This window comes from Ambystoma mexicanum, chromosome 6q (assembly GCF_040938575.1).
Source record: "Ambystoma mexicanum isolate Mex_15411 chromosome 6q, UKY_AmexF1_1, whole genome shotgun sequence".
NCBI lineage: Eukaryota > Metazoa > Chordata > Amphibia > Caudata > Ambystomatidae > Ambystoma > Ambystoma mexicanum.
In genome coordinates, this window is record NC_090937.1 from 829,864,283 (window position 1) to 829,876,908 (window position 12,626).

Genomic DNA, 12,626 nt, shown 5'->3' on the forward strand with positions numbered 1-12,626 from the left:
AACTGCCAGCACCATCCATACACATACAACAGCATGAGCAGGCAAAGCTGAGCCAGACATCACATGCAACACAGGAAGTGCACTACACATGTACACACACCACCACACTTGCATGCATGTGTACACCTCTGCCAAGTGTCGCAGTGTTCAGAAGGGCATCCATGTCACATCTCCCAATCAGGCTTCCACATCCCGCTGTCACATGCATCCATGTTGCATCACTGTTGCACCCTTGTCAAATACACACAAATGCACATGTACACAGTGCTGATACATGCAGCTGAAAACAACATACATGTGTGACATCACGAACATGTCTACTTACATACACATTCATCCAAACATGTGTGCCCACACAACTGCATTTGGCATGCAAGCCTACACACACAAGCACCATCCATGTCTCACACATTACAGCCTTCGCATGTGTTAGCCTCACGGCCCTGTACACCCCCACCCATACCCGACCCCATACAAACAGATGTGCAACCTGCACACTACTGAAACATCACCACACGCACAGCTCACAATCACGATGCATGTACACTTACTGCTCGACTCCAGACGGGTCTGCCTCTCAAGGACCTGGACGTGGAGCGCTGGGGATATGCGTTCCAGGACCCTCATCTGATCTTCCGACAAGTGGCCCCGGCGCCCCTTAGCATCCGCTGCCTTCAAGAGGCGCCGGGCCTTGTTTAGGGTCCTGGACCTGAAGTCCTCCCAGCGCTTCTTGACATGTTGTAAGTCGCAGACTGCCACCCCCTCCGCATTGATGGCAGTCACGATGTCAGTCCAGATCCGAGTCCGTCCTTCCTTGTCGGCGCGGGAACTTCCGAAGAGGGCATCATACTGCCCCAGGACTTGCTCCACCAGGACACCAACTTCCCTGGCACTGAAGCTGGTGCCCCTCTGCGTCTCTGGCCGGGGGTTGTCAGTGGTGCCAGATGTTGCAGTGCCCAACATGACAACCCCAGAGGCAGGAGTGGGTGGGCAACTGGGTCCTGGGGCTGGGCTGTGGAGTGATGGAATCCCAGTCGGGAGTCTTCGGTTCCAGCAGGGGTGGTCACAGCAACAGCACCCCTGGCTGATGTGCAGGCAGCAAATGGCAGGGCACGTGGGCAGCAGGCAGTCAGTCAGCAGCAGATGGCAGGTGGGAGCGTGCTTGGGACTCTGGGGGGCAGTGATTCGGCCTTCTGGGCAGGAGCGTGGTCTTCCGTGTGCTTACGCGTGGCCAGCTTGATACGGAGTGATTTGGCACGTGAAAATTCTGCACGTCAGCGTGTAATTCGAGGAAAGGCCCTTAGCGCGTAAGCGCGTCTGCACGCATACGCGATTTCATTGGACCAAAGGCCCTTAGCGCGTAAGCACGTCTGTGACGTATCGCGCATGGGCGTTGCCCTGGCAGGGCTTGGAGATCCCACATGGATTTCCATTGCTCTGTATGTGCTTTCCGAGGTGTGCGATGCGTGTGTTTTCTAGGCGTTGGGGTTCACACGCTATTACTTCACAGCGGGTGGGTGTTGGCTACGCGTTCTTCTACACGCAGATGGTGAGTGGTACCCCGCTGGCCCAAGGCCTATCACGTGTGTAACTTCCCGCGCACCCCCGAAATACACGTACCCTGCTCAGTCGCGTGTGTAACTTATTGCGCACCCCCGAAATACACGTACCCCGCTCAGTCGCGTGTGTAACTTCCCGCGCACCCCCGAAATACACGTACCCCGCTCAGTCACGTGTGTAACTTCCCGCGCAACCCCGAAATACACGTACCCCGCTCAGTCGCGTGTGTAACTTCCCGCGCACCCCCGAAATACATGTACCCCGCTCAGTCGCGTGTGTAACTTCCCGCGCACCACCGAAATACACGTACCCCGCTCAGTCGCGTGTGTAACTTCCCGCGCACCCCCGAAATACACGTACCCCGCTCAGTCGCGTGTGTAACTTCCCGCGCACCCCGAAATACACGTACCCTGCTCAGTAGCGCGTGTAACGTCCAGCACAACCCCGAAATACACATACCCCGCTTAGTCGCATGTGTAACTTCCCGCGCAACCCCGAAATACACGTGCCACGCTCGCACAGGCCCAATTGCTGTATATTGCCACTTTTGTAATGCGCAGGGACGCTACCGCCTGCCTTCGTGTGGTGGACGTGTTTCGGCTTGTGCGTGTCTTTGCCTGTGCGTGGCTTTGCCCTATTCGATTCCATGAATATGTGTGGTTCGAGTGCGTGTGGGCGTTCCGTCTGTTTCCCTGCAGTACATCCCCAGTTACGCCCTTATTTTCGCGCGTTGTCCCCCATTCCGCGGGTTACGCCCCGTGTTCCGCCCACTTTCTGGTGTATGCGCCGAGGTTGTGCGCTTTCACTGTGCGTGTCGCGCACGCCTTTCGGGATGTTGCAGTGACGTGTGCGCCATGCACGGGTTTGGCGCACATCCCGAGGGAAAGACGCGCAGGGACTTCCATGAATCGCACGCACTGTTTTTTTGCACTTGCGCCTGCTTGCGCCTGCTTGCGCAAAGATTTTCGGCGCACGTTTGTTCCATGACTTTGGAAAGTACAATTAAAGTATTATGGATGAACCTTGATTCTAACTTTCCTGTTTTTATATGGTCAACCATGCCATCCTGCTCTCTTGTCTCTGTGATAACCTGGGTATCAATGATCAGGCTCTGGCCAGGCTGATCTGCTCAATTTTGAAAGAGGCAGGGAAGCTGTTCCAGAGGGAGGCCCCAGCCGAAGACAGAGGTCTTCCCCCCACTCTCTGCCCAGAGAAGCGTCAGACCCTCAGAGAGTTTGAGGTGGATGAGAGGAGGGCTCAAGAGGGAAGGTGATGAGGATGAGAAAGTTGGATATAGTGTGGTCACCGGCCCCAGAAAGCCTTGTGGACGATGCAGAGGGTCTTGAACTTGATCCTCACAGCCACAGGGAACACGTGGAGAGATTTAAAGGCTGGAGAGATACGATCTCTGGGCTTGAAGCCAAGGACAAGTCTCGCAGTCCTGTTCTGGATAAGCTGTAGAGGGCACGCGTAGAGACAGGCAGATTTAGAAAGGGGCTGTTGCACTAGTCCAGCCTAGAGAGCACCAGAGCTCTGGAGACAGTGAGCTTCTGGGGGTATGTGAGAAAAGTAAGAATACCTCTTAGGAGGTTCAACTGATAGTGTTACTTCTTAGACACATCAGAGATGTGAGGAGAGAAGGATAGGGTGGAGTCGAAGATGACCCAAGGTTCTTAGCCTCACTGAAAGGAGCAGGAAGAGGGCCCAGGGTGGGTGGCTAGAGTGAGAAAATGAAGGTGGGAGCAGGAGTCCCAATTAGGAGAATCTCAGTTTTACTGACATTAAGGCAGAGTTCAATGGAGGCATACCATTCCTGAATAGCGAACAGACAGACTGGTGTGAGAAAAGGAACAGTAGAGGCTGATTGGAGCCTGAAGGAGAGCTGGGTATCATCTGCATAACACTACAAATTAGAGCAGGAGGTAGAGATGCGGTGGGCCAGAGGTCCCGGGCAGTGTTTAAATAGCCAGGGAGAGAGGTTAGACCCCCGGGTTACACCACAAGTAGAGTGAGAGCTAGACGAGAGGAACACTGTATATTGCATATGTCACACGTGATCATGCTCACAGTTATAATGTGCTGTTTGCTTTGAAGAATAGAGAGAGCTCTGCGGCAGTCGACTTATAATACCCTGTCGCCGTTTCCTTTTTGTATACAAATACATGTCTTATTCTTCTCACAAAATGGTGCACTGAGCCCTTTTCACTAGAGGGTTGTTATTTTTTTGTCTGGTTGTCAAGATGCTTCTCTACAAATGCCATCAAAGTCGTTAGTTGAAAAAATAATATGCTGTCCAGCCATACCCGCACAGATGTCTCAGTATGAAAATCATGCAATATGCCTAGTAGATACGCTTGTATATGGCAGACGGTCAGCTTGGCCCACAGTCTCTCTCAACACATTGTGACGCACGCTGACTTAACGTTCACAAATAACATATGGAGCAGAGGAGAACCAAGCTTACGTGCTGTTTGCATCATGGTATTAAGAAGAGATTGTGTTCAGTACTGGATCCTGTCCTGAGTCCTGTCTGAAAGGGACCACGTATACCACAGCCTTCAGCCCAAGCTCTTATCTTGTCCAATATTATGGAGGCAAAGAGTTTACCGGTTGAATCAAGCATAGAAAGTATTCACTAATTAGAAGGCTTACTTCTCCTAGATTTCTTGAATATTGGAATTATGATGGTTTATTATCCAACTAGGAGGAAGTTTGCCCTATCTGTATATATGACTATACAATGTGTGGAGTATTTTGCCCCATATCTCTGGAGTTCTTTTATTACAAGGTTAGGCAGGCTGTCCAGACTGGGAGCCCTTGATCCTTTTAGTTTCTTAATTTTTAGGATACTATCCAGAGTATCAAAATTAATGCTATATGAAACCCACTATACCTGCTGCCTCAGTGTGTTATCAGGGATGTCGCTACCATATACATTATGAATATGGTCAATCCATAGTTCTTCATTAATCAGGTTGATAAGTTTTCCCTTCTTGGTACCACCTATTTCATTAAAAAGGCTCCATATCAGATCTGGTGACTAACATAAACATATTTTGCCACTCAGCATTTTTGTTGGACATGTGGTATTTTTACACCAAGCTGTGATATGCATTTCTTTCTTTTCTAATCAACAGTTGAGCTCTGGTGTAATCCGGCAAATCTTTCAACAGGAATGTGAACTTTTGCCTCAGCAACTATTTTGAGTTGTTTTGTTATTGGTTTTACTTTCTTTAACTAGACGTTTCTGACCCAGAGGTATGACGTCACGTTTTATACTTTTATACTATTCTACTATTTCGTCTGCCTTTAGGCCAGGGCTAAGGGAATAAAATTAGTGTCATCTATTTCCCATTGTATTGTTCGTTTTCTTCATATTTCAATCAGTCCAAGTTATACGATTAGCACCTGCATTAATGCTCATGTATTGTATGAATACTCACACACACACACGCGCACGTGTGCGCAAAATGGGAAACAGCCATCATCTTTTTCCATGGGCCTCATCATGAGCTGGGCGGTAACGCTGGCGCTATTAGCGCCCGCGCTAATAGCCCTACCGCCAAACCCCCCGGCGCTATTAGCGCCGGATCACGGACTACAACACCCCCTTTTTTTAAAGACAAAGTTAACATCTAGTCCATTTCCTCAATCAGTCTACAAGGTAAATGTCTCGCTCTCTGAGGTCAGCCAGTGACATCACCTGGCCTCTGTCCAGGCTGAAGCAGCCCAACAGGTCCTCCAGGTCATCACTGGAAGCATCTCCATCTGCGTCATAGTGGGTGTTTAGCAACTCCTGATCTGTCTCCTCACTCTCTGAACTTTACAAAGTTATGAATTTCATGTTACACTCCTCCATTCATTCCCTGCAGTTATAAAAGACCTTTTAACTGTGGTGACTGTCAGTGGCACACTGCTGAATGCCAATGTGTGTTCATGGGTACAGGGCTGACATACTATGACCTTGTCCTCTAGCTGTAGGTTTCCCCTTGCAGGCCTCTATCTTGTCATCGGCATGACGCTTCATGACCACTTCAGCGTAGGTTTCCTCTGGGTTGGTGACATGGAGCAGGCATGTCCTGATGTTTCTGGCCAAACATGATTTCAGGTGGGGCCTTTCCTATTGTTCTGTGTGTGGTATTCCAGTAATCCCGAAAGGAGCTGCTAAAATGCTTGCTCTACAGGGCTCTCCGGTCAGGTGAGCAATCTGAACATTACATTTGATGATGCTCATGAAATGCTCAAATGTCCCATTAGCTTGTGGCCAGAGGGGTGTGACCCTCTGATGCCTGAAACCCATGTATTCCACAAATGTTTTGAAGTCATGACCTGTGAAAGGGGGCCTGTTGACTGACTTGAACACTCTGGGCACCCTGTATGCAGTAAACAGCCTGTCAAAAGCCGGGATGGTATGGTCGGCTGCCGTTGATCTCACCAATTGAACCACTAATGCATATTCACCCCTATCAATGGAGCCAAAGAGGTCAATGGTGACCTCGTCCCATGCTTTCCTGGGTAGTTCTGTCATGTGCAAAGGTTTGGGTTTAGTGAATGGGTTAATGACTGCACAGGTGGGGCAGTTCTTGAGGAAACCACACCTTTTATCTCAGCAGTCATTTTCTGGACACTATACCCTGATATCCTGCGTGGGCCAGTTCTAGTATTCTTCTTTTAAGCATCCAGGGAATGATGATCTTGGCAACATTTAGTAGCAGTCCTTCCTCCGAGTGGGTGAGCTTATCTTTGATCAGTGTCAGGCTTCCAATGGCTCACTGCACTTCAGGACAGACAAACTCCCCACCTGCTTAGCATGTTTCCACCATCCTCACTCTAGACACTTGAGGATGATCTAGATTGCCTGCTCGTTCTCTGTCTCTTGTACAATCAGTGTTATGTCAATGCCCACTTGGTTTGCAGCCTGCACTATTTAATGTATGTATTTCCCAGGTCAGTGTATGATTTGGAAGCAGTAGTCTTGAAGCTGCAGGCCACATTTTGCAATTCTGGGAGGAATTTATACTTGGGGATTCCCATAAATGAACAACAAGGTCTCGTGGTCAGTGACAACCATGAATGGCATGCTGTACAGGAACAAATGAAAGTATTCACAGGCCCAATAAACTGCCAACCGCTCCTTTTCAGCCTGTTTTTATGCCTGCTCCATCTTTGGAAGACTCCTGCTAACGTACGAGACAATATGTTGTGTGCTGCTGTCTTCTGGGTCCACTTTTGCCATGTTGACTTCGAGCCCCACCAGATTAGCATCCACAGTGAGCTCTGCTTCCTTGCAGTGTTGAAATAGGCCATGTTTTCAGTTTTTGAAATGCACTGATGGTTGGTCTCAAACGCGACCTGATACGACTCTGACCATGTGAATGGAACCTTCTTCTTTCACATGAACGAGTATCATTCCCTGAGCTGAGAACAGGTGCCCAAAAAATCATAGGGTGCCCTTCCTGAACTCTCCCTGTTGAGCGTGAGATGGGCCGCTTCCAGCATCATGCATACCCTAACCTGCATTTTACTGTAGTTAGGACAGTTGACAGTTTAATGACATTATAAATCTCTGACTGAAAGATTTCAGCAGCCAAGTACACCCCAAAACTGAGAAGTTTATACATGTGGAGACCAAATGAGTGAACAAAAGTTATTATGTACCTGGACTCTTCACACAGCTCTGTCTGGTGGAATCATTTGTGCAGGTCCAGCTTAGAAAACACTTGAGTTCTGCTGAGCAGATGCATCATGTCAGTGATCGTCATGGCCTGGTGTCGCTCCCTCATTATTGTCTCATTAGGATGGTGCATGTCAACTCACAGTCTAATGGCATCTGAGCCCTTTTTCGGGAGAGGGACTATGGACGATACCAACGGGGTGGGCCCTGCAGTGGCCTCAATGATGTCCTGTTCCTGCAACTTGTGCAACTCTTCTTCTACTTGTCTCTGAATGTTCACGGGGATCCCCCTGCTGTGTTGGCGATAGGGCGTGCCTCCAGATCTATGCGCAACTTGATCTGTCTGTTTTTTAGTTTACCAAGGCCTTCGAAAAGCATGGGAAATAACTGTTCAATTGTTACTGATGAGTAAATGTATTTATGCGCCATGAGCCAATACAGTAAATGGATCAGCTCCATATCTAGTGCTGCCTTGAAACTCAGGATGCACCCTCTTTCCATGGCTGCATCCAACACATGAATGGGTAACCTTTTGGTCTGTGTTTTGTACTTGCACTCAGCCATGAAGTATCCCTTGCACGTTAGCAGGGTCTTCGATCCGTAGGGGTAAATGTTTAATTCCGCTGGTCTGAGCTTGGGAGCGGACGGAATGGTGCTATAGACCTCCTCAATGATGGCATTTACTTTCACCCTTGTGTCAACCAAAAACTCTACTGGTAGCTCATTCACTTGTAGTAGAAGGATGGGGCTCTGTTCCTTCACTGTGGGATTCCCAAACGTATAGAGATATCCTTTCTTTCTTGAACAAAGTGACCTATAAAGGCACCAATTGCACGTTTAGGGAATTCATTGAACAATCACCTAATAGACATATACCTTCTGGTTGCATGCAAAAAAGGAGATCCCAAATTAGACAGGGGTAGCCTTTTGACACAAAGTGATAATTTAAAATCATACAACCATACAATTCCGTTTATTTACACTTTTTTCCTCAACAAATGCATGAAATCGTTAACATCGACAGAATCCACAGAGGAAATATGAAAATCCCAATTGAAGGAACTATCAGTTACTAATACCTCCATCCACCAAATCGTTGGATGGGAAGCTGAACTGGAGGTACCACATTTTAATATTGTGTTATGGCTATAGGATCTGGTATTGCTTTTGATAAAATCTCAAATGTGTCCATGTTGCGCTTGGGTAATAGGCTTTTGTTCCATATATATATATATATATATATATATAGAGGATAGAATCAGTTGATCACTGGATGAAATTGACGATGCAAAAATCTAAAGCAGCATTAAGAGAGCCTGCATTTGGTCACTTAGAGTGTCATACTGTGGCAACTATAATGTTCAACTGAGACAGTGGGTCATGATTTAAATATATGTCTAATTAAACACAAAAAACTATTGCGGGTATATTGGACTCCTGTTTGAATGACAATGTTAGCTAAACTTCTGGTGGAAATGGAAATGTGCTCATAGGTTTGTGGATAGCTCTGATATAACAATTGATTAACAATGTTTTCTCTTCCAAAGCAACTCAAGCTTTTGTATGAGTTTTCCAATACTAGGATACGCACAATTTAAACATAGGTTGGATTTTATTTCCGATAACATATCAATGTGCTGATTTTATAGAGCAATGAACAGTACATAAGCTGAACAATAAACCCATGACTTATATAAAAACAATTGTCATTAAGTTACATATATTACAGTAGAATACCTAGCCCTTATTAATAACAAATACTGCAGCCGTTAAACATATATTTGATTTCAAATTTAAATAAATGATTGACCATTGAAGAAAAGAGCATTCTTCAGCAAGCACAGTTAAAGTCAATAGGGAGTACACGGATTAGCATAAACACGTGATAGTCACGTACGCATTCTACTTTCCAAGTCTTAATAACACAATCTGATGTTGCATAGGCCATCTCCTAGTTTGTGACAGAATGTTACAGCTGGATTGCCCCATGTGTGAAGACGGAGCAATATTTCATAAACATAAGAAACAAACAGTTCATCCTGGCTTAACATGGGCAATATAGGCAAGAGAGCAAATCAGGCTCCACCATGATCCAATAGCATTGACATAGAAATGCAAATGCTGTGTTACCAGCACAAACCCTGGGCTGCTCAGCTAACAGCAGCTGTCCAAAGGGAATCTGATGTAGCGGAACCTAAAATGGGTTGGGGGTACCCCATCAGGAAGGTTTTCAATGGCACTGTGGGCTTTATAATCAAAATAGAGCATGGCTGTTGCACTCTCTGTTACCAAAGATAAAGCATGCATCCTCAGTGCCATTTCATATGTACCATTAAGGCATCCATATCATTCTTTCTGGTCAGTTGGTTGAATGAACAACGCATTGGCGGGGCCATAAGTAAAATACCCACTACCGCAGACCATAGTCAGGGTATCGCAAGACGACTCTAATATTCAAGATGATCACTGATGGCTTCAGAATACAACTTCACCTGCCCATTAGCCCAAATGTGAGACCACATCAACACTGAGCAGACCAACATCTGATTATTGATAAAAGCCAGCACTGTCTCAGCTAAATATATAACTGACTTAAAAAGTATCCTTAAAAGTGTGTTCTGAGTTACCCTGATAATGTTAGCTTGCTGCCTAGTGCTACACTATAGCCCTAAAGGATAAAGTATATAAGAGGTTAAAAAGGGAAGGTGAGAAGAGCACGTCCCTGCTAAACACCCCTGCAGACGGCAAAGGGGAGGGCCATATTTCTCTTCTGGTCTCAACTAACACATGCAGAATTACACAAGTAAAGCGTCTGGATTGTGCCTATAAGAGATTGGTCAATCCCAAAGTCCAGGAGGGGTCTCCATATTACAATCTGTTTGGCAGAGTTGAAGGCGTGCCTGAAGTGGATAAACACAACACGGAAACCTTCTGCCTAACAACCCACAGACTTATCAATGATTAATATGTAAAGTCCGCACGGCCCAACCATGTATATACATTCCCTAAACCCTGCCTGGCGGCAGAAAAGAAGGTGCACTATAAGGCTGGCTACCATCGGAAAGAAACCTATAGAAAGAAAATGGAAGTTATGATAAAAAAAGCTAGATGTGAAAAAAAATATGTCAAATGGTGTTTACGTTTATTCAGCAGTTGTTCTTGTCCCTCCCAACCTCCCCCCAAGGTGTTTTTACATCCTTGGGTAACCTTTTCAGTGGGTACACTGAACTGTAAAATTAAGTGAACGTAATAATGAAACGTCCTGCAGTGCCACTATGTAAAATTAAATGAGTTCCATAAACAATAATATTAATAAACTTACGTTTAAAGTCAAAACTACTGTTTGCTAAATTGTGTTGTAAATAATACATGCCCGGTTTCATTTGAAAACGTGGAAACGTGACAAACATGGAATGTACCTTGAAGTGAGAGTTGTTTGGATAACTTTGAACTGATGTCCATTCCATTTTTCAACCATGAAAGTTGTGGGTTTGGGATGCCATCTGCATGGCATCTAAGACTTGCTGTTACACCCGGTTCTCTGGCCTGACTCTCTGGATACACGCGAATAACAGGCGGAACTGCATTGAAACAAAAATAATTAAAAGTAGATCATTAAACAATATGCTAGAGCAACATTTATAAATATGCCTCATACATATAATCACTGATTTGCTAGGGAACAGTTAGGACATATTTGACTGTTAAATATCCAGTCCTACTTGTTGCCATGTTGCTGTCCTTACACCAACCTTCACAATCCTCCCTCCCCTTCTCGAGTTACAATTATCTATATACGCCTAACAAATGAAGAGAACATAAGAAAAGATGTTGCCGAAATTTAGTAAAATGTTACTAATTGAATAGTAAAAAGTGATCACCTTTGATCTTTTTCATATTGTTAGTAAACCTCTAAATATTACCGTCTGGCCAATAACAGTGCTTCAGAAATATATCAGCAAACCCTATAGTTAGTGCAAATAAATGTCAAAGCTTCCTAGTGGGGCTGTTAGAAAGCCACTCCTAGTGTGGCAAACTGGACAATTCATCCATAACAATTCAGACCTCGAAGGGCACTTTTTCAATAGTTGTCAATCTAAAATTAAACTACTTTCTTAGACAATCAAATATGTACTTGAAACGTCCTTCCAGGGTTTACACAGAATGTGTCGATTTTCATTTGCTTCAATATCGCATTAAGGTGACTGCATCTTTATGCAATTTTGTGTATGCACTTCCCTACAGAAAATGTTGATTGTTTGCAGCACAACGTGTAAATAGTGCGCGGAAATATGGGGTAAGGATCTATGGATTTTCCCTGCTTGTAAATCAAAGAGACACAAATGCCACCTACCATTTATGTGCATGGCAGGAGGCATCTACATGGATTCCTTTGGAAATCGCTACTGTTATTTTAGGATGCTGTGCATATCCTCCTAGGTTTGCCTTTTCAAGAGTTTCCTGAAGTACTGCTGGAAAGACATATGTGAGGCTGTGTTTAGAAATTCTGGATCACAAGGTCTGGAAGACGTATACTAGTCCATATAGTGGACATTGATAAAAGAAAGAAGAACACCTACTTCTGTTTTAAGAAGTAAAAAGAAATGATTGGTAAACGTGTAGAATGGAAATATGAAGGGTGCAATTAGTAGGCGGGGGGGGGGGTGTACCGTAAACCAATACGTTTTTGTTTTTATTCCGTGAAATACATATGAAATAACACTATTTTGAATGTTCTGAAGAGTGGAGCAATTTTCTATCTGGAGTCTCCCTTAATTTTAGGTCTACGGTCTATGGTGGAATATTTTGTGTGGTCTTTCTATGAATCCAGCAGTATTGAATGCAATAAACCTCCTGGAGTCAACATTTGCATGTAGGCAGAGATGCTCCCATATTTGACAGCCAGAGTGGATGAATGTGACTGGATCACACATGTTGAACTGCACTCACTGCCAGATACATTACATGTTTTTTTTGTTTGTTTTGTGGGTGCCTTCTTTAAAAATATGTACAAATAAAAATTCTTAAGCACTGCTGGAACGTCGCAAATGAGTACTGCAAGGTAGTGAACCTGTCCATGTACAAAGATTAAGCAGCAGTTACACTGGGCATATTAAGTTGGAAGCGTGTCCCAGACTCAAATGCGAGTGAGGTTAATTTCCTTTCAAGTCAACTACAGTTGAAAATGTGCTTTGTCTAATCCTGTGTTCATCTAAAAAAAAAAAAAAGGAAAGATGTTCGAAAATGGTCACAGCCATTAAGGCACGATTATAAATAATTCTAAAAAGTGATAAAACGATTTGTGATATATGTTGGTAGCACATCAGATCCCTGATTGTCTTGTCCAAATGGATACACTTTGGCATTAGGGCATTTAGAAAAAATGCTAAAA

The 12,626-nt window shown here is 45.0% G+C and overlaps 1 protein-coding gene across 4 annotated transcripts in view; it reads right to left on the bottom strand.

Moving 5' to 3' along the window:
• FSTL5 (follistatin like 5) overlaps nt 1-12,626 on the bottom strand; it is a 3,721,575-nt gene that overhangs the window by 762,317 nt on the left and 2,946,632 nt on the right. For all 4 annotated transcript variants that reach the window (XM_069631359.1, XM_069631360.1, XM_069631358.1 and 1 more), the window contains exon 9: nt 10,654-10,815. In XM_069631359.1, coding sequence (XP_069487460.1) covers nt 10,654-10,815 — 162 coding nt within the window. The remainder of the gene's footprint in view (nt 1-10,653; nt 10,816-12,626) is intronic.